General features: G+C 45.4%; 10 protein-coding genes and 1 long non-coding RNA gene across 13 annotated transcripts; 4 read left to right on the top strand and 7 right to left on the bottom strand.

Moving 5' to 3' along the window:
- Positions 1-25: 25 nt before the first annotated feature.
- LOC136185971 (uncharacterized) lies at positions 26-811 on the top strand. Its single transcript, XR_010669630.1, has 3 exons — positions 26-88; positions 308-598; positions 670-811. It is a non-coding gene; the product is annotated as an uncharacterized lncRNA (long non-coding RNA).
- Positions 812-1,631: 820 nt separating this feature from the next.
- LOC136185875 (rabenosyn-5-like) lies at positions 1,632-3,857 on the bottom strand. The gene is made up of 9 exons (XM_065973084.1): positions 3,315-3,857; positions 3,162-3,262; positions 3,064-3,103; positions 2,856-3,011; positions 2,665-2,797; positions 2,548-2,605; positions 2,414-2,484; positions 2,273-2,359; positions 1,632-2,214 (listed from the first exon to the last, which is right to left on the bottom strand). The coding sequence occupies exons 1-9, from the start codon at positions 3,589-3,591 to the stop codon at positions 1,728-1,730; spliced, it is 1,410 nt and encodes a 469-aa protein (XP_065829156.1). The 5' UTR covers positions 3,592-3,857; the 3' UTR covers positions 1,632-1,727.
- Positions 3,649-5,329, top strand: LOC136185878 (solute carrier family 25 member 3-like). Its single transcript, XM_065973087.1, has 8 exons — positions 3,649-3,828; positions 3,992-4,113; positions 4,167-4,346; positions 4,399-4,580; positions 4,632-4,748; positions 4,803-4,858; positions 4,912-5,022; positions 5,081-5,329. The coding sequence occupies exons 1-8, from the start codon at positions 3,711-3,713 to the stop codon at positions 5,248-5,250; spliced, it is 1,056 nt and encodes a 351-aa protein (XP_065829159.1). The 5' UTR covers positions 3,649-3,710; the 3' UTR covers positions 5,251-5,329.
- LOC136185866 (dnaJ homolog subfamily C member 2-like) lies at positions 5,085-7,985 on the bottom strand. Its single transcript, XM_065973074.1, has 16 exons — positions 7,927-7,985; positions 7,685-7,875; positions 7,555-7,630; positions 7,399-7,500; positions 7,200-7,344; positions 7,008-7,154; positions 6,858-6,949; positions 6,678-6,799; positions 6,545-6,613; positions 6,381-6,461; positions 6,228-6,316; positions 6,040-6,167; positions 5,783-5,986; positions 5,597-5,725; positions 5,416-5,549; positions 5,085-5,358 (listed from the first exon to the last, which is right to left on the bottom strand). The coding sequence occupies exons 1-16, from the start codon at positions 7,952-7,954 to the stop codon at positions 5,305-5,307; spliced, it is 1,791 nt and encodes a 596-aa protein (XP_065829146.1). The 5' UTR covers positions 7,955-7,985; the 3' UTR covers positions 5,085-5,304.
- A 2-nt stretch (positions 7,986-7,987) lies between these two features.
- On the bottom strand, positions 7,988-9,241 carry LOC136185879 (lamina-associated polypeptide 2-like). 2 transcript variants are annotated; one of them, XM_065973089.1, is made up of 3 exons: positions 9,144-9,162; positions 8,862-9,079; positions 7,988-8,799 (listed from the first exon to the last, which is right to left on the bottom strand). In XM_065973089.1, exons 2-3 carry the CDS (start codon positions 9,051-9,053, stop codon positions 8,125-8,127), a joined length of 867 nt encoding a protein of 288 aa, XP_065829161.1. In that variant the 5' UTR covers positions 9,054-9,079; positions 9,144-9,162; the 3' UTR covers positions 7,988-8,124. The 2 variants fall into 2 exon arrangements, with proteins under 2 accessions (XP_065829161.1, XP_065829160.1); XM_065973088.1 differs by having other exon boundaries at positions 8,862-9,241.
- A 22-nt stretch (positions 9,242-9,263) lies between these two features.
- Positions 9,264-10,945, top strand: LOC136185876 (DNA-(apurinic or apyrimidinic site) endonuclease 2-like). Its single transcript, XM_065973085.1, has 4 exons — positions 9,264-9,413; positions 9,469-9,552; positions 9,605-9,981; positions 10,041-10,945. Exons 1-4 carry the CDS (start codon positions 9,293-9,295, stop codon positions 10,824-10,826), a joined length of 1,368 nt encoding a protein of 455 aa, XP_065829157.1. The 5' UTR covers positions 9,264-9,292; the 3' UTR covers positions 10,827-10,945.
- Positions 10,765-13,720, bottom strand: LOC136185868 (man(5)GlcNAc(2)-PP-dolichol translocation protein RFT1-like). 2 transcript variants are annotated; one of them, XM_065973077.1, is made up of 15 exons: positions 13,542-13,720; positions 13,311-13,485; positions 13,043-13,248; positions 12,908-12,993; positions 12,740-12,856; positions 12,505-12,685; positions 12,350-12,451; positions 12,152-12,292; positions 11,969-12,098; positions 11,780-11,910; positions 11,588-11,732; positions 11,432-11,537; positions 11,251-11,379; positions 11,075-11,195; positions 10,765-11,022 (listed from the first exon to the last, which is right to left on the bottom strand). In XM_065973077.1, the coding sequence occupies exons 3-15, from the start codon at positions 13,121-13,123 to the stop codon at positions 10,849-10,851; spliced, it is 1,644 nt and encodes a 547-aa protein (XP_065829149.1). In that variant the 5' UTR covers positions 13,124-13,248; positions 13,311-13,485; positions 13,542-13,720; the 3' UTR covers positions 10,765-10,848. The 2 variants fall into 2 exon arrangements, with proteins under 2 accessions (XP_065829149.1, XP_065829148.1); XM_065973076.1 differs by having other exon boundaries at positions 13,043-13,485.
- Positions 13,153-14,060, top strand: LOC136185884 (NADH dehydrogenase [ubiquinone] 1 alpha subcomplex assembly factor 3-like). Its single transcript, XM_065973093.1, has 4 exons — positions 13,153-13,374; positions 13,425-13,491; positions 13,548-13,648; positions 13,707-14,060. The coding sequence occupies exons 1-4, from the start codon at positions 13,162-13,164 to the stop codon at positions 13,794-13,796; spliced, it is 471 nt and encodes a 156-aa protein (XP_065829165.1). The 5' UTR covers positions 13,153-13,161; the 3' UTR covers positions 13,797-14,060.
- On the bottom strand, positions 13,778-14,958 carry LOC136185880 (store-operated calcium entry regulator STIMATE-like). Its single transcript, XM_065973090.1, has 7 exons — positions 14,823-14,958; positions 14,716-14,764; positions 14,558-14,653; positions 14,377-14,498; positions 14,210-14,322; positions 14,075-14,155; positions 13,778-14,018 (listed from the first exon to the last, which is right to left on the bottom strand). The coding sequence occupies exons 1-7, from the start codon at positions 14,956-14,958 to the stop codon at positions 13,827-13,829; spliced, it is 789 nt and encodes a 262-aa protein (XP_065829162.1). The 3' UTR covers positions 13,778-13,826.
- LOC136185877 (uncharacterized) lies at positions 14,954-16,983 on the bottom strand. Its single transcript, XM_065973086.1, has 14 exons — positions 16,915-16,983; positions 16,750-16,866; positions 16,613-16,687; positions 16,470-16,555; positions 16,350-16,422; positions 16,207-16,290; positions 16,006-16,152; positions 15,869-15,949; positions 15,729-15,814; positions 15,633-15,681; positions 15,506-15,579; positions 15,376-15,460; positions 15,229-15,311; positions 14,954-15,176 (listed from the first exon to the last, which is right to left on the bottom strand). Exons 1-14 carry the CDS (start codon positions 16,936-16,938, stop codon positions 14,993-14,995), a joined length of 1,248 nt encoding a protein of 415 aa, XP_065829158.1. The 5' UTR covers positions 16,939-16,983; the 3' UTR covers positions 14,954-14,992.
- Positions 16,984-16,987: 4 nt separating this feature from the next.
- LOC136185871 (sialate O-acetylesterase-like) lies at positions 16,988-19,121 on the bottom strand. Its single transcript, XM_065973079.1, has 11 exons — positions 19,011-19,121; positions 18,691-18,948; positions 18,502-18,636; positions 18,320-18,441; positions 18,146-18,270; positions 18,027-18,097; positions 17,923-17,979; positions 17,776-17,868; positions 17,645-17,728; positions 17,482-17,592; positions 16,988-17,427 (listed from the first exon to the last, which is right to left on the bottom strand). Exons 1-11 carry the CDS (start codon positions 19,107-19,109, stop codon positions 17,065-17,067), a joined length of 1,518 nt encoding a protein of 505 aa, XP_065829151.1. The 5' UTR covers positions 19,110-19,121; the 3' UTR covers positions 16,988-17,064.
- Between the last annotated feature and the right edge of the window lie 27 nt (positions 19,122-19,148).

Below are 19,148 nucleotides of genomic sequence, written 5' to 3'. Positions count from 1 at the left end.
GCGCACTGTAACCGACGGGCGAACTCCCAGAACTTCCCCAGAAGCGCCTGCGAAAACGCAGTTCGGCACAGGCAGCGTCACAACAGAGGTCTGCAACTGCGTCTATCGCATGGACTTTTACTTTGCCTTTTCAGTAGAAGGGGGGCCCCCTTTCGAGCACCGAGGCTGTTCGTAGAAGAATCGCTGATTACTGTAGCCAGTAGCGAGCAGCCGACATACATGTAATTGGTTCGCTGTTTGACCTCGCATATTTTTGACTAAAATTCGCCTAGCTTGCTAGACTCCAACTTCTTTCTCTTGTTTTAAGAATGGATTGCGGTTATAAAGAAGAAGGAGACGAAGAGGTAGACCGCGGTCCCAACGTCCTCGGCAGGACGGGTTGGTCCAACTGCGGGACCACGGAGACTTGCAGCTTCCTTATAGTTGCAGTCTTCTAAACTGCCTGTACGCCTCCTTTTGGTATGAGGCCATAACGTCTAAAAGGCCAGCGTCTCCTGGGCAGGCCTACATCAACTGCTGAAGTGGTTGTGCGGCCCCGAGAAGGAAAACTGCCCACTCACGGCGTGGATTCTCCTATTTGAGGCTATCATTCTTATTGGTAGTCTCTCCAGGAGAATGACGCCTACAGCAAAATATGTACCTGGAAGCGTCTTCTTGATTTATTTGCAGGCATACACACCCCAAACGGAAAGATGTGAACTGGATCATAAAGATGGCAGGTACAGATAGAACTTATTGTCTCTATTTGCACTAATAATGTTCATCCTAGGGCTTTGGGGTCCTGAGCATGACCCCGTCATTAAAAACTGCTCCGGGGTCCTGAGCATGACCCCGTCAACAAAAACTGCTCCGGGGTCCTGGGTAAGACCCCGTCAACAAAAACTGCACGAGAAAAGAGGAAGGTCTGTTTGTTTTTTTCGCTTTATTGAAATAAAATTTCTGTACCCTACCCTATTCTCCATGGCGGCGGCAGCACACGCGGGGTGCACCACCCCGCCGATGCCCTAAAACTAACCTAACTAACCTATCTATCTAGCGCGTCGGGGAAGCAAGGCGTACGTCATGTTATGCGCCTACTACGCACGCACCAGCTACTAATACTACACATGCACGAGTCTGTTTCTCAGCGATTTGCTCCGGAATTCGCACGTACTTGTCCTGCAAGAAATAGCTCTACCTGCTGCCAAGAGACTAGATCTCTTGAATTCCTTTTACCGGCAACGCAATGCGTGCGAGGTGTTCCCTGTACTGTATTTCCTGCGAAAACGTGCGCGATTACACGATGTCTGCAGTCTGCTGCTCCAGAGAAAACGACAGTTGCGATAACGGAAACGTACGCGCGGTACCTGCCGGCGAGAGGAAGCGGCGCTCGCGGCGCGCTCACGCATCGCGTATGGCGTGGGAAAACGGCGCGCGATGACTGCCGACGTGTCAAACGTTTGTCTTCCCTGTCTTTTTCTGTAAGAACGGGAGGGAAGGGTACGATCGAAGACGCCAGCCATTCGCTCTTTGCCGTCGGCGTGCCTGTGCTTCCCGGCTGCGTCACAACTGACGAGAACTTCGAGGCCCACTTCGATCGTTCCTTTCTTTATGGCGAAGTCGATTAGTACTAGCAGACGAACACCCGGACATACCTTATATGGCTGGCGTTATCATCCTCCAACAACAACGATTAGAATAATAGTACAGAAAAAAATAAAAACCTTTGCAAAAACAAAACGAGTGCCCTAGCTCTTCAACTTTGCTGACCTTAGCTGAAATTCGATATCCTTCAGCGATTCCTCCAGCGCTTTCAACTCATCCTTTTTTCCGGCCTGCTTCGCTTGTGCAATGTAGTGCAGCAACATATCCCTCTGAATCTCCAACGGATCTTTCTCCTCCACATTCTCCGTCAGAGGCCGAGCAGCCGATGGCTGCCATCCAGGCCCGGAAACGCGTTTCATTTGCACCGACGAAGAATCAACGTCGGTTTTTTGTTTGAGTCGTTCCGCCGCCTGCTGCGCTTCCATTCTCTCGCGCTTCGTTCTTTCGGCCTGCGCGCGTCGATTGCGTTCCTGTAGTTCCTGCAGCTGCTGGGCCGTGGGAAGGGGAACCATGGCGATGATGTTCGACTGGAGATATTGAGTTGCGTATTGACGAGTCTGCTTTTGAATTCGCAATTGACGAGGCTTGGGTGGACGATCGCTTTGAACGTCCAGCATGAGAATTTTCTTACTATAATTGTACATTAGAAATGAAACTAAATCCCAAAGCTGGCCTAGACTCGGTGTACCTTAGTATGTCAACGGCTTCGTGCAATTTCATTAATTTGAATCGCATTTCTTGAGCCTTTTCTAAGCTTGTACTTTCGTCTCCTAACCTGAGAGAACGCGAACGATATGATACGCAATTATTATTTGTTCTCTTTGTGTACCTTAGGGCTTCTGCGACTTCGTGATAGCGCGGAAGTGCGGCATCTGCTTGAGCCATAACGCTCTTCATTTTCTGCGAGCAAAAACAAGACCCTTTTTATAGACGTACAATTTCCAATCAAAAAGAGTCAATGACTTCGTATAATTGGAGAAACGCGGGACGACTTTCTTTCTGTTGTACATGTTCATGTTTCCTGTCCACGCAAACGTACAGTGAGTTCATCCTACGGAGCATGATATATAGAGAGTGTACCTTAGCAGAAGTTTGTAGCAGCTCGTTGAGACTCTCAGCGGCGGCTGTTGCTCTTTCTCCTCTCCCTCTTTCAACGGACTTTGATCCAACTTTCCTTTCAATTCAAAATTCATTGTTGGCCTAAGGAGTTCTTCTACAAAAAAATATATATATCTAGAGAGAGAGAGAGTCAAAGAGAGTCGACTTCTTGCCTGCAAATGACATTGGAAGAAACTGGGAGCACTTGCCACATATGACCTGTCCAGTCAGCCGACAGTGATGACGTCTTCGGCTCACCGAAAACGATTTCTTGCAATCGTAACAAACCGTAGCCTGCGAATCAGGCACCCAATCAACAATCTCGTAATCTGAAGAGAAATTCAAATCGCCACTATTTTCGCATTTTTTGCTCTGACCAACCCTTTTTCAATTTTCCGCCTTTTTCCAATTGCGACACGAACTAAACCCCGCCCACCAAAGTTCACGTCACTAAACTTTAAAATTCCAATTCTCGAAACCTTTTCGAGTCGAATTAAAATCTTGTTCGTCTCAATCGCAATCTGATTGACACTTCTATCCCTCGTATCCTTAAACCGATCCCAATGACTCCTAATCGCTCCTAACCCAACCCCACATCTAAAGAACCGTCTCGACGAAATAAAAGTCTTTACCGATTTCCTGCGGATCCCACAACGCCGGATCGATGCCGCCCTCCGACGTCGAACTCGACGTGCGAGCGCGCTGCTGCTGCGGCGTGCCCGGCGAGACGCCCGGAACGGGTTCTCCCATGATGATGCGCTTCGCTTTGTTGAAGAAGCCGCGGAGGAGCTGCGGCACGACCCGATCGCGCGTGTGTGCCGTGTCGAAGTGCTCCTGCAGCTGCGGAAGCGACTTCATGTCTCGCTTGCACACCGAACAGAGGAATCCCTCTTTTACGTCGGCCGCCATCGCGAAATACAGATGCCGATCGCAGTGACGTCACATTAGAGTGTCGGCGCACGCTATTTTTCGAGGTCAAGGTCCCGGGCGTCGTTTCACGTCTCCTCTTTATTACGCCGTTGGTAACGATGTTTTCGAAGCTTCTCGACGCTGCGAAGAGCAATCCATTCGGAAGCCCGTTTGTCAGTAGGGCAAAATGTGACGACGTGGGCACAGCGAAAGCTGCTTCCGCTTCTTCATCTAGCGGTAAGGAAAAATGCTATACTCACCACGAGAAGACTGCGAATAGTTGCCAAACCGAGTTTCACCACCCCGAATAATAACTCCCCGAATATCCCTTAGCTCTTACCACGTTCGAATCACGTGCTCGGCGTTGACCACGCCTACTAGTGTGATATATCCCTCTTAGAGTACAGCTGCGAGTTTGGCTCAGCCAAGTATTTCGCCATCTGCGGGTTTGGTGGCATTCTGAGCTGCGGACTGACCCACACGGCCGTCGTTCCACTCGACCTGGTCAAATGCAGAATTCAGGTAAAAAAATAATAAATACACTAATTATGCAATAATTATTGATTTTTGACCAGGTGGATCCCAAAAAATACGTGTCGCTTGTGAACGGGATAAAAGTGACAGTGCGCGAGAACGGCGTACGCGGATTGGCTCTCGGTTGGGCTCCCACGCTCGTCGGCTATTCCATGCAAGGCCTCTGCAAATTCGGCTTCTACGAAGTGTTCAAGAGCGTCTATAGCAACATGCTTGGCGAAGCAAGTCCCCCCCAATGGACCAAAATTAATTAAATAGTTAATTAATTAATAGGAGAATACTTATCTTTGGCGTACTTCCCTTTATCTGGCTGCTTCGGCGAGTGCCGAGTTTTTCGCCGACATCGCTCTCGCTCCCATGGAAGCCGTCAAGGTGAGAATTCAAACGCAACCCGGATGGTCGACGACGCTGAGAGAAGGAGCGCCGAGAATTATGCGCGAGGAAGGCCTTATAGGGTGCGTGGGCGGGAACCGGTCATGTGACTTTGCAGTGACGTCATTTTTTAGATTCTATAAGGGTGTCGGTCCGCTGTGGGCTCGGCAAATTCCGTACACCATGATGAAGTTTGCCTGCTTTGAACGAACCGTCGAGGCTCTTTACAAATATGTTGTTCCTAAAAAGAGGCAATACTTGTGGACGCGTTTCTTATCTATAATTATGTAATTAGTGAATATTAGGAATGAGTGCTCCAAGTCCGAGCAGCTTGTCGTTACTTTTGCCGCCGGATATATTGGTGAAATTTATATAATTAATTAATTAATAAGTCTTTTACCTTTCTTTTTATAGCTGGTGTATTCTGTGCTATTGTGAGTCACCCGGCTGACAGCATTGTCTCCAAACTCAATTCCGACGTGGGCAGCACGGCAATTCAAGCAGCCAAAGTCTTAGGATGGAAAGGTTAATTAAACTGAAATTGTCTCCACTACAGTGCGGGGACATTGTTTTGTCTTCTTAGGTCTATGGAAGGGTCTTGGTACTCGTATATTTATGATTGGCACCCTGACGGCACTCCAATGGTTCATCTACGATTCGGTCAAGGTCACCTTCCGTTTGCCACGTCCGCCGCCGCCAGAAATGCCGGAGAGTCTGAAGAAAAAGTTGGCTCTTCAAAATCAATCTTCCTAACTTTAATAATATTGATTGATTTTGGCATGTTTGTCGCGTGAGGCTATTCTGTCGTTAATTGAATGTCTGCTGTCCAGCCTTTCTTGCCTGCACTATTCTCGCTATTTCCTGAATGCGTCGCGTGATAAGCAGACTCGCGCTCGCGAATTTTCACGTTTTTCCTACCTTGCATCGTTGTACGCATTCCTTCTTCGTTCTTCGCGGCAATTTATCGGCAATTCGATCCCAGCGATTCGGCAGAGAAAGGGGAAACGTTCTCAACGCCTCTTCAAGCAATTTCTGCTCCTCGCCAGTCCAAGCTAGATAGACGAGTTTTTTTGATAGATATAGTTATTCTCATTCTCACGTTGGTGATCGTATCGCTGTGTTGGCTCGTGTTCTGCCGCGGCGGCTGATGCAACGTCCGGCCGCGACATGTGTTCCTTGTCGAAACGTCGAAAAGCCGTCCGATTCACCTGATCTTTCAGCGCAGAATCTGCAACGGATTGAGTCATTCAAATAAATAAACTCTATCTATACACTCTTTCCTTACCTGCTGCTTGGAGAAGCTTGATTTGCGTTATGATGTCGGAACCGACTTTGTCTTGCGCCGATTCCGACGAATGGCTGTTGATGAATTCTGCTATGACGTCGTAACGACGCACCGTTCCCGCCGGATACTGTTTGACGGCTTTTATTAATAATTGTCGTTCTTCGTCTAGCCACACGGTCTTTGCTTGAAATTTATCCTCCGTCTCTGAAAAGTGCAAACGAAATATTTCAAAATAACCCTTCTATCGTTTCTAATACTTGGCTTCGATTTTCCGTCACTGTCTGCTTTCAGCTCTTCTTCCTTTAGCCTTTTAACCTCGCTTAGAAATCGTTCTTTAGCCTCTGCCGCTGGACTATTTTCTAACACTGTTCTCATCTCACACAACCTACAATAGATGAAGAAGCTCTCGAAAATACGGATCTACCGCCGCCGCCGCGCGACCCACTTTTCAGCTGACAAAGCCAAACACAAAAAATCGATATCTTCCAAGCGCTGAGGCAAATCGCTTTCAGACGACGAAAAATTTCCGTACGTCTAAATCGCGCATCATCTCAGACTCGTTTTCTTCGTAATTAATTAATTAATCGAACCAACCCACCTGGCACATGGATCTAAAAGATTTCCTCTCCTTTTTAAGAACTTTCTTTTTCGCTTCCCTCTCCTTTTTCGCAGCCGCAGCCTAAAAAGGAAAGAGAAAACAATGCACGTGTACAATATTCTATCTCGTAGAACAGAATAAATAGCTACTCCACCAATACTTACCTCTTCTTTTAGCCGAGCCTCTTCCTCTTCCTTCCTCTTCTTCTCGGCCTCCTCGGCTTCTTTTTGTTTCTGCACACGAAATTCGTTTATATGTTTAATTAAACGCGCGCGATTTCTCGTCCTCGATTCTCACTCGCATTCTTTCCTCGGCAGCAGCTTTGGCCGCCTCTTCTTTCGCTTTCTTCTGCTCCAACTTTCTCTCGCGTTCCTCCTCCTTAAATTTCTTGATTCGAGGATCGCATCCATATGCCACATCTAATAATCCCCATTCAGTAATTCCCTTTTATTGCAATTGTTTTGCCCTTGTTCTCACCTACAAGACTTCGAATTCGAGTCACTTCCTCTTTCTTCCTCTGCTGCCTTGCCGCTTTATTTTGCTTCTCAATCCACCTTCTTTCCTCGCGACTAAATTAGAAAAAAAATTATCAGCCAATTCCACTTCATTAATGGTACACTGTCCTACTTTTCCGCATTTTCCAAATCTTCCTGATCCATGTAGGAAAATTCTCTCCACGACTGAAAATCGTACCAAAACGAATAGAAGTCATTGACTTCATCGAAGCTTGACTTCATATTTCCAAAGCTCGGAACAGGCTGCTTCTTGGACCACCTAGAAAAAATTTCAAAAATCCTTACACTACGTTCAATTAATTACCTTGCATTAGATTCAAAAGCTGGCTGTAGCAAACTAAAAAAATTTTCTGACGTAATTTCATCAGAAGATGGAATAGATTCGTCGAATTCCGGATCGATGCTATCGTAAGCCCGTCTACGAGCCAGATCACTTAAAACCTCATAAGCTAAAAAACTCTATATATACAGAGTCTGAATTTCATTGCCAATAATTAATTCACCTCGTTTCACACATTGAAAATATGCGTCTCCGGGTTCTTCTTGGTTTTGAACTGAAGACGACGTCTTTTTATCCGGATGATGCTTCAGTGCTAACTGCTTATCTAAATCCCAAAGAAATATATTTTGAATTTTGAACTATTTTTTAAGTGTCTTACACGCTTTCTTTATGTCGTCTTCCGTGGCTTTGTGTCGCAGTTTTCCTAATCCCATGACGGCGTAGTGGTCCTGCGTCTGCAAAGCGGCGAAACGGAATTGATCACGAAAATCACGTGGTCGCGATTTTACCTTCCATTCGGCTGGATCTAGAGCTAGATTGCGCTCCGAGACAAAGTCCTTTTTATCGGATTCTTTGTCTGGTGCATTTTCTTCGGTTCGCGGTTCGTCCGAATGCGCGGTTTCGTCTCCAAGCGACCATTTTCCTCCCTTATAGAGCTCGTACCACTTTCCGACGGCCTCTACGCCTCGCCAAACGGGTTCTAAGATCATAAGCAATAAACAAACAAAACAACGACCAAGCGAACTGGCACCTGAAGCGCGAAATTGAACCTGCAGCATCGAGGACAATCACTTCGCTAATACGGGATCTAGTCACCAGGCCCACACACATATATATGTATTCGTTAGGACGAGAAGTCTAACCTAACACAGAACAAGAGAAGCATACTACGACCACAAACATCCTACACCACATAGCACCAGGAAAAAAACAAGCGTACGTAATTCTATTATCCCTGACGATCCAAAAGAGGCACACCGCCAAAACTGAGCGGCCTAGGACCAAATTGGCCTAGCAGATAGAGAACTAAGGCAAGAAGTGAGACCATGATCAGTATGAAGACGAAGAAGGAGGGCGGCTTCAAATCGACGACAGCACTCCGTCCCCGTGCCGACACGCTGCGCTGATGACGTTCCGTCTGCTCAGCAAACTGCCGACTCTTCGCCGTATCCGTTTCATCCGTCGTAACCGTCGTCGTTCTCGTCGTCGTCGTCGTCGTCTCGGTAGTAGCCACGCCCCCATCTTCTTCATCTGAATACTCCTCCTCTTCTTCTTCCTCTTCTTCTTCTTCTTCATCATCATCTTCTTCTTCTTCTTCGCTTTCGGTCGTAATCGGTCGTCTTCCTCGTCGTCTCGGCCTCGTCACTCGATCGGGCGCATCCTTCTTCGCCGCGAGCATGGCCTTCAACTTTTTCTCGTACAAACTGCGCGTATTCGGCTGCACGGGACCGGGCGTGAATCCGAGCTTCTTCAGCTCCCTCACCAATTCGTCGTCGCTCAGCTTCTCGACGCGCAAATCGTTGCTGCTATCGCCGCCGCCACCACCACTGCGCGTCGTCGCTCTTGAAGAGATTCTTTTCGCGTCGCCGCCGCCGGCGCCGCGACGACGTAATCCGTGCTGGTTCTAAGGCGCATTCTAAACGAGCCCCCCCCCTCCCCTCCCCCAACGCTTTTTTTTTGACTTACGTTTCGCACGAAGCTCGCTTCGTCGTCGGACGAGAATTCGAGTTCCTCCTTTTTCGCTGTGACGTGTTCTTTGTAGGCTTTCACGAGGTTCGCCTTCGTTTTTCGCGCCGGGACGGGGCTGCCGTGCTTTCGGAGCTCTTTTTCGAGTCGGTCGGTCGTTAGCAACGACGGGTTGTCGAATATTTTCGACATTTCGGTGTTCTCACGATAATTTGAAGCTAACGCATGCGCAGAAACGTAAAAGCCTTTCTGGAGAATCGACTTCGTTTTGTGTCGGAATACTGATCTATGTAGTTTTGATGTCCTTTTTTAAAGCGATTCGTGCTGTCGAAGAGATCAAATCGTCGAATATTTCGACATTTACGGGCTTTACATCAAAGCCTAGCGCACGCGCAAAGCTTTTTCTTTTATCCGGGACCGTTTCGATTGGAATGAGAGTACTGAGCTGGAATATCAACGGAATACGAGCAAATGCCAAAGAGACGTCGATCAGAAATCTTTTAGCGTCCCTGAATGCAGATATCTTGTGCTTTCAAGAGACAAAAGTGACACGTAAGTCGAAACGAAACGATCGGTTGAAAAATTCCTCTAAATTTCTCCCGAAAAGGAGATCAACTCGACGAGAGTTTGGCCATCGTGGACGGATACTCAGCCTACTATAGTTTCTCCAAAGTGAAACAGGGCTATTCAGGTAAGATCCGTCCAAAAATTCGTCTAATCAGAATCAAGCGCTTTTTTACCAGGCGTTGCAACATATTGCAAAAATGATTTCACTCCAATAGCTGCAGAAGAAGGACTTTCCGGTAAAATGACGTCATCCGAAACCATAGGTTGCCATGACAATATTTCACTAACTCCATCGGAAGCGGTATCCCTTGACAACGAAGGGCGCGCCGTACTAACGGAACATCAATTGGAATCGGGAAAGAGCGTCGTCATTGTAAACGTGTATTGTCCGAGGGCGTGCAGAGAGGAACAGGCTCGGATGGAATATAAGATAATGTTTCAACGCGTCCTTGCTGAACGATGTCGCAGTTTGATTGAGTCGGGTAAAGAGGTTCTTCTTCTCGGTGACATGAACGCGGTTCACCAGCCAATCGATTGCTGCGAGCCTGAAATGGTGAGGAACAAGAGGAAATAATTAATTAATTAATTAATTAATTGCTTCTCTCCCTTTAGGCCACTTTTGAGAATTCTCCTAGTAACGAATGGATGAAGAGTCTTATTCGATTGCAACCGGATGATGATGAAGAGCGTGGTTTTCTCGTCGATTGTTTTCGCCAATTTCATCCGAATCGTCATGACGGTTTCACGTGCTGGGCGACGATAACTGGAGCCCGGAAAACGAACTACGGCCGACGGTTGGACTACGTTCTTTCGTCGCCAAAATTCTTCGCTTCTCACGTGAAAGGAAGCGATTTATTGACGGAAATAGAAGGATCGGATCATTGTCCAGTTTACGTTGACGTCGAAGGGAAATTTCTTCCCGCTCCGAAGCCCCCTTCGCTGTGCACTCAACACCTTCCGGAATTCGCCGGAAAACAGGTCAAACTTCTGAAATATTTAACATATACAAACCCAAACAAAAGAAGGGATGAAGAGAAACAAGGGCAGGGGACAGCGACAAAGAAACCCAGACAATCTAACCTTTTAGGATTCGTACGTGAACCGAAGAAGAAGAAACAGCCGATTTTGAAGGCAGAGCCAGAGGCCGTTCCCTCGTCGAAATCCACTACTCAGGCTTTGGAGTGGCAAAAATTGATGAAAGGACCGAAACCGGCGCCTCTCTGCAAAGGACACAAGGAGCCGTGCGTTATTCGAACGGTGAAGAAGGTGGGACCCAATCTTCACAGGCAATTCTATTGCTGCGCTCGGCCGCAGGGAGCTGTTGCAGATCGGGAGGCGCGATGCGATCATTTTGAATGGGCGACAGGAGTAAAAATAAAGAAGACGCTGTTGTCGTGACGTGCACAGTGCATGATTCGTTTTAGTCCGTTTTCGGTTCGTTGCCCTTCTGTTTTTTGAAGAAATGGGTAGTGATAAAGACTTTGAGTTCTTTTTCCTTCATGACAATTATGACGAGAAGAATGACGCATAAGAGACCGCCGACGGCAACGTGGAAGAAAAGAAGAAAAATTCCTTTATCACAGCAGAACCATTCCTAGGAAAGAAAAGAGGGAAGATGGTACATATAGTGATTAGTTTGTCCTTACCTGAGATAGTGCTGCAACGATCCCTGATATTGTCAATCCGAGTAGAAATTCATTAGAAAGTTTAAGACCCCACAAAGGTTTACACTGGGATTCTCGAAAGTAGCTCCGTATGAATATGATACTAACATGACGCAGAAAGCGCGGTGACGTGGGTATTAGACATCATTTAGGCTCACCTGTTGATAATGCGGAGAAGCATGTTTAAACAGTTGGCCAAAATGAATCCCACAGGTCCAAATTCTCGAATAAGCATGACGGCAGATACAAGAAAGAGAGCCGAAAATATGAACATGTACTTATTGTATCTATAGTAGCATCACAAAATATAAAGAAAATAACTAAATCGAATTTACTTACTGGTTGACTTTCTCTTGACTCATCGCAGCAAAATAAAAGCATTCCGTCAAGCCATTGACAGCAATCACAAGCACATAGAAAGCGTACCAACGCAGAAGAGTGGGACCTGTGTTCCAATCATTTATTTATTTATTTAATCTACCACTGTCAGCGTACCTGGGTCTGTTGACAGTGTCTTGCCGCCGTATAAATCCAACGCTAGATAGGAGTACGAGTAGCCAAAAACGACTGCAGTCATTCCGACAAGAGTTGCAAACGTGAGAAGATTTTTCAAGGTGCGAGCAGCCAATTCAATCTTTCCCTACCCGCTAAATTAGCCAGCCTATTGTGTGCGTAGTATATGACCACCTTGTCTTGCTTGTCTGCAGAACAGCTGCGGTCTAGAAGATTTGAGAAAAAAATGTAGAAGCTCTCCTCCATAGGACGAAAGAGAAAGCGAGCAATCATTGATCCAAGATTGTTCACGACGTCATAAACGCCTTTATAATTAAGAAAAAATGCATCAAATACTATTTAATTCATGACGAAAAACCTTGCCTTGTTCAGCAAATGTTAGCAAGCCAAAGAGAGTCATAACGTATCTTTCTCCTTCGGTCAGTATCTGCTTTAGCAACGACTGCGTTACAAAGCTCCTTACTAGTTGAAAAGACTTGCGGTCAATGAGAGGCTACGAGAATCTAGCGTTTTGCTGCTGATCGCTTTATGATACGGTTCACCTACCTTAGAATCAATAAAATGAGGCCACAATTGCCTGCGTTTTGTGACATCGACGTTGGAATGTTTCTTCTGGAATTCGTCAGATAATAAAATCTTCCCAAAGTAGAAAAAATAAAGGAATACGTAGATACTAGAATAGATAACCTAAAAACAAGAACAGGAGCCAGCTAAAGATTGAGACTCCTTATCATGAGAACCCACTATTCCAAAAGAATAGGCTAGAACTCCCCAACTAGGACAGACAATGGCAAGAAGAGCCGTCACAATGCATTGAATAATAAACCCAATGCCTTCAATGATCACCTAGGAAAACATCGACACTAGTGATATCAATATAATCTTTTCCTTTATCATACTCTCGTTCGAACGAAAAGAAAACTTTGTGAGATGATAAAAAGTGGCTCGGCCATTGTTTCCAGTACGGCACTGAAAGCGTAGAGACAAACAGAGACCCTATAGTAGTCCACGTCGGGCTCCGTAAATGCCTTAATCCAAAGAAAACCAAAGAAAAAGGCCAAACAAATCGAAAAGGGAAACCTGAACAATGACGTCAAAAGGGAGTCTCAAACTCTCAATTTTCAAAAAACGTACGATCCCCATGTTAAATTGATGGTTTGCCTCCACGATCGGTTTTCAGCTTGACCTATTAGCGCCTTTCTAAACGGTTCTTTGCTTATGAAACCGACAGTCGTGTACAAAAGGGCAAGTCTAGACGATTTTTAATCATTTTTTGACGTCATTTTGCATCGATCGTCGAACCTAACGTTTGCTACGCCAATTATCTCCTGATTGAGCCAACGAATGGCGATGGCGTTGAGCGCAAAGGTGATAATACGTAGAGAAAACTAAAAAAGAAATGTGTATTCATTGTCGAGTCGCCTCTATCTCACTGACGTGAAGTGCGGCGTTATAAGAAGCACCCGTTGCTGCAACTCGGAGTGCATTCTCTTGGGAAGGACCTCGTTTTGAAGTCATTTTTGTTCGACTTCTAACGCGCGCTATAACGAAAGCACATGGGGAGCTTTTTGCGATTTTCTCTGCGAAACGCAGCTCGATTTCATTCTCGCACTGCTGCACCGACGGCTACGACACTCGATGTCCTAGGACCGGACGGAAAGAACAAGATAACGCACATAAGCAGCTACAGCACCAAAGGATTCACTATCAATGGCATCCGGGTCGTCGGATCGGTTGCGCTTTTCAAAAACGCGATTATTCACTGGAAGGCAAGACACCGCGTGACCAAAGCAACCAATGAGAACTCACCGAACCCTAGATAACCGACCCCAGTCAAATCAACCCTGAAACGCTGGCTCTTTTTCATTTATTTTGGCCCCCTATCGGTACAACGAAAGAATATCATTCGAAGAAGCTAGATTGTATTTCCTATCACCTCCAGAAGTCCTAGTATTGGGAGTCGGCGACAAAATCACGCAAATGGACGAAGCACTTCGGAAGTACGCTCGAACAAAGGGCCTAGGCTTAGAAATTCAAGACACGGTACGCGTTGAATGGGGGAGAAGAAAATCCGTTTCCCGTATCGTGACGTCACTTTTAGCCAAACGCGTGCGCCACATTCAATTTCCTGATGGACGAAGGTCGTCAAGCGGCTGCAGCATTGATTCCTCCTAAAAGTCTTAACAAATAAATGCATTAGTATTAATTAATACAGTTATAGTCAATTTTTATTTTGTCTGATATCAAACGTTTCTTCCACCGCGGGATCTTGTAGAAGTTCGTCGAACGAGACTTCATCCGAATCGGACATGTCGATTGTATTCTTATAGTAGATGACGCGCTCTTTGAATGGCTTTCGATTCTTGTGGTTCTTTCGCATGATTATACTGTCGACCACCCAGAACATGATAATCTGCGAATACAGGAATTAAATCGCGTGAGATTGTTGTGCTGCGAGCGTGGTCTTACATTGACTATAAAGGGAACGATAAGCATTACTACGGCGTCTTTAGCTTTTCTGTCTTTGATGGGTAAGACAAAATCAGCAACCTAAGAAACAGTCTTTGTAATTTTTCATCTGGAGGGATACTTTCTCTTGATTACCTTGTCCCAGAATGGGATTAACATGAAACAGATAATGAGCATCTTTTCTGATGCCATGACAATGAGATAGACAATGCATTGACCGCACCACCACGAAAAATGAAAAGGCGATCCTGCAAACATTTTATATAGGAAAAGGTAGCACTTTTCTCTTTCGCTCCCTGTACCATATTCGCCCGATTTCAACGCTTTCCATTTTCCACATTTCACGACACATTCGGCCAATTTTAAAAAGACAAAAATAATCAGAAGTCCCAAAGTCGAATCCAATATAAAATTAATGAAGTACCTTCAAAACAACGGATCAAAAGAAATCAATGAAAAAGTAAGTTGCCCCGCCCCTCTCACCAAGTGCACTGATTGTGCGGATTGAACTTAGAAAAGCCTATATTGGCAAAGTGAAGAACCAAAGCCCCAAACGCCTGCTTCGCCGAATCGGCAGCCCTTTTTTCCAAGACAAAAGAAACCCCGATTATCGATAGATTTCATTCGGCGAACCTTCTAACCATATTCTCCAGTATCTTCGCCGAAGTTTCGGTTCACACATGCGCTTGACTGCAAAAAAAGAAGAGAAACGATCGCCAGGGAACGTTCGAATGGGCGTCTGTCTCACAAATGAGCGTGCTAAAGGCGACAACGGCCAGGACGGCCTGCATGGCCACTCCGAACGTGTCGGTCAAGTCGCACGAATCGTCGGCTTCGTCGCACGTCGACGCATTTCGCGACGAATTCGGCGAAGAACAGTTCATGCGTGAAACATACGGGATATATTCTAGAATCCCCTTAGTTAATTAGCGTCTCGAATTTGACAATGACTTTGAGGCTGGGACGCTCCATGAAAATCTCCGGCGGTAATTTTTTGCCGTCGAAGCGAATTGTTCTCTTGCAGACAAAATCGAAAAGAAGAGGATTGAAATAGTAGATTTCGTTGAGTTGGTGTCTCTCCTCTTCGCTAATGAGACCAAGACTACAAAAAATACATTTTCTATTAGAAATAAAATTCCTTCATTATTTCTTACGATACAAAACGTCTCGTGTGAACGATGACATTGATGGCGCATACAGGATAATCCGAACCATTCACAAGGCGATCGTGTAGCCACTGATTGGTGCAAGCCCACGATTAATTAATTAATTAAATCGTGCACGAATATTTGTTCCTTTACCTCTTTCTGTAGCACCTCTTTAAGATATTTCACTCGACGAAAACTCGTCATTGCTGATAGGTCTCCAAACAACAACGACTCGTATCTATATTTGAAGATGTATTTTAATTGATTAAAATTATAGGCGTACTTTTGTTCCTTCATCATTTTAATGAACAATTGGAAGTTATCCTCCAGTTGACCCTCTTCATTTTTGGAGTAGCCCTGAGATGAATGTAAAATTACACTTCATTTTATTGGTTTGTTAATAATTTTACTTCGGAACCGCAATGAGCAGCAATGACTTTCACTCCACAATCCAACGGTCTAATAAACGTTCAACGACAATAAAACGACAAACGGGTTTCTCCTACCCTTTCAATTTCAAAGGATTTCCTAGACTGTCGTCGTGAAAACGCGATGATATGGAGTGCTCGCCTCCAGTATGAATCAGAAGAAACTAAAAGAAGAAACGTCACGCTCGTCTAACGTTATAAATTATTTAATCCCGCACCATGTCAAGTTCACGAACTTTTTCGTAAAATCTCCTGTAATCTTCGTCATCGGAGGCAGGGTCAATGTTCATTACATTGGGCTTCGCAACGTCAAGTTAATACTAATACCGAATCATTTCTCTAAGTTGTCTATTACCAGCCACTTTATAAGCCGAGCCCCATTCTTGTGACACCTATCTAATTCTTCCAGAGCTTCTGGATTCTTTGGATGCACAGAGCATGTTGCAATAAACTTTCGTGGGTGCTGCTGTGCCAGATAATGAATGTAGTCATTCGGTATGTACTAAACAGTCACGTAACGTATATGATAAACACATTGTACGCTGCTTATAATTACAACGCTTGTCTCGTCATCCTGGCAGACACCCTCCTTACTAAAGACTTTACTTAATGCAAGTATGCAATATTTCCCATGAACACCCTGTCATTTATTTATTTATTTATTCATGGTCATTGAGTATATATGAGCACGTCACTTACCTGAGGAGTTATTTTACCTGGAGCTGAGTTCTCAATTAAAGATGAAAGGCGCCGAACATATTTTTGATCAGGGCTAGAAAATGATTAATTCGAACAATTGATACATCTCCAAAAATTTACTTATCAGCAACGGATTCCAACCCGGAGGCAGCCATAAAAATGCGACCTTTAATGTACTGGTAACCACCACGACAAAAGCTTAGCATCTAGGAAAAGAACATTACATTGCTGATTAATGCTAAATGATACAAAATTAAAATTACGCGTTCATCTAATCGACATCCTTGTTCCCTGAGTCCAATAATGTGGGTGTGGTAGTCTACCATTTTTGACACATCCTACATAACCGCATTTAGCAACTGTACTGTAATAGCTTCGATTTGCTGCACGTAGACATTACTATGTCTTCGAAAGCCTTCTCTATGAGCCTTCTAGCTCCGCTGCTGAGCGATTCGTGAAATTCGTCCTTCTCTTTGTTGTAAAGTTGATCGGGCTCGTGCGTAAAAGGACCTCCTAGCTGCACAGAATTCATTTGTCGCACAAGCGGCTCCGAGTTGCGACTTACTTGGCGGAAGAGCCACGAAACCATCGTGTCTCGATACGGGACGCAACCAACGCCCCGCCCAAGACTCTTTCAACACGTGACATCCAATTTACGAGAAAAAACCTGGAAAAAAACACAAAACGTAAAAGTGAAGAAAAGACAATGTTTCATTCAGCCGTGAATGCTGTACGAAAATGGTATGGCAGGATAGCCTTCTTTGTTGTATATCGTGCACAGCGGCCAATCATCGTACCCGTACCGAACTCCAATTACGGACGCCGTCGAACTTTCAAAAGGAGCGTTTGCCGTCGACATTGAGACGACGACGGTATTGCCTTGAACGGTTCCCTGAGCAGGATGCCACATCTGATCGGACGTCTGCAATTCGAATCCCATGCAGAATTGAGGAGGAAGTCCTTGGGGACACGCAGCTGGTTTTGTCTCGAGTCCACTGCCTAAGGTGGATGGCTCGAAACTGACAACAACTTGATTGCCATTCACATGAGCGCTAGATATCATTGGGCCTTGATACACCTAAGAAGAGTTGCTCAAAATCGTCTAACTACTTGATTTTTCAGTACAGTATACCAGCTTCTCTCCGTACAAAAGCGCTCTTGCAGTGGCCGAAAGACGTAAGGAAACTGGCTGCTTTGGTCTAGGATGAATGTTGCCGAAAGGTGAAGTGAGGTCTCCATAGTCCTAGTGTCAAATTGCAGAGAAAGCTTCAAGTGCCTTATTAAAGATTTCTCACCACAGCACTGGCCATGCCAACCATAGGAAGCTTGAGTGAAGCCTCTTGTCCAGTCCTGAGTTCAGCGATTTGAGTATTTCCACCCTAGTGATTTATCAGATTAACTTCTAAGTTGATTTCCTGATACTCACGCCCCTCCATGGAGCAAGCTGCATAAACCCAAAATACATGTTCTCGATATGGAATTTGTTTCTCCAGTCCTGAATCATAGCAGTAAATTGACACTGGCAGCAAGCGACTTAATTAATTTTGCGATTTAGACAAAGGTTCAAAAGTACCGCATAGTATGCTCCCCCTTTCTGGGGTCCTGCCCCAACATTTGATTCTCCTTGATACTGTGCAAAACAATCTCAGAAATAACAAGTACGGAAATGAGCCTTACCCAAATGGCTCCTATTATTCGCATGTTCAAAAACGGAACAATCATTGCATTCCAAAGGTTGGAATTTGCTCCTTTCGCACAACGTCATAAACAGAAAAACGACAATAGAATCTGATCACCGACTGCAACTTCAGTTCCTGGAATTTCTACGTCAACGAGAGTATCTTCTTCAACGGTTTGATTGCACTTGGCTAGTGCATCTGGACTCGACCACGCTTGCACTGGAGTTCCACCCCAGTTATTGCTAGGTAGAGGTTACACAACAAAACACCCGACTTCGGAGCAGAATAAACCTGATGAGTCCTATAGGAATGTGGTAAGTGTCATATAAGTCTCTTCCAAAGAACCAACAGACAGCTGAAAAGTACGTCCAGTTTCCACCTCCAATAGACGTGCTATTGGCAACGGTCCAATTCTGTAGAAAAAAAGCGTATATGCGACGCTGCTATTCATTAATTAAAATGCATGTACTGACTTGTTCTATGGTTTTCAGTTCAGAAAGAGGTGTCGCAGACTGCGTACCTTCTCCAACCGTCATAACGCGGATGTCAGAATATTTATCTGCAGCTGCAATCTCCATGCTAGCATTGAACGCAGAGTCCACTGTGAACTATAAATTGAGAGACTAATAAAAATCTTGATCACTCAACTTTAGGTAGCTCACCTGCATGTTGCTCTGTCCTCCGCATAGAAACACGTCGCCGAATAGAACATTTTCTAACATTGCCTTGTCTCCGCCGTTCTTAGATTCAGCCATGATTGTGTAAGGGCCACCGGGATGGGTCGCAGGCAACGCAATGGAGAACTCTCCCTGATCGTCTGCCATGACAGAGTCGCGAAAGTTGCCGCAGGTCACTGTGACTTCGTCGTGAGGCGAGCTGTATCCCCAAACGACCGCTTTCTGCGGCTCGCGTTGCAAGACCTGCAATGCACAATGCAAGCCTTGACAGAGCTCAGTAGGAACAGAGAGCACGTGGCGAGCACCATGTTGTCACCAAAGACATTGGAGAAGCGAATGGAGGCAGACGCGCAGAGAAAAAGAGACGAGAAACAGAGAGCAACGCCCACTACGCTTCCCTCCATGAGTACCGCGTGATAAATGATACTCCTACGATTTTGATT

The sequence above is a fragment of the Oscarella lobularis genome, chromosome 4 (genome assembly GCF_947507565.1).
Source record: "Oscarella lobularis chromosome 4, ooOscLobu1.1, whole genome shotgun sequence".
Classification (NCBI taxonomy): Eukaryota; Metazoa; Porifera; class Homoscleromorpha; order Homosclerophorida; family Oscarellidae; genus Oscarella; species Oscarella lobularis.
This window is presented reverse-complemented; position numbering and strand designations above follow the sequence as displayed.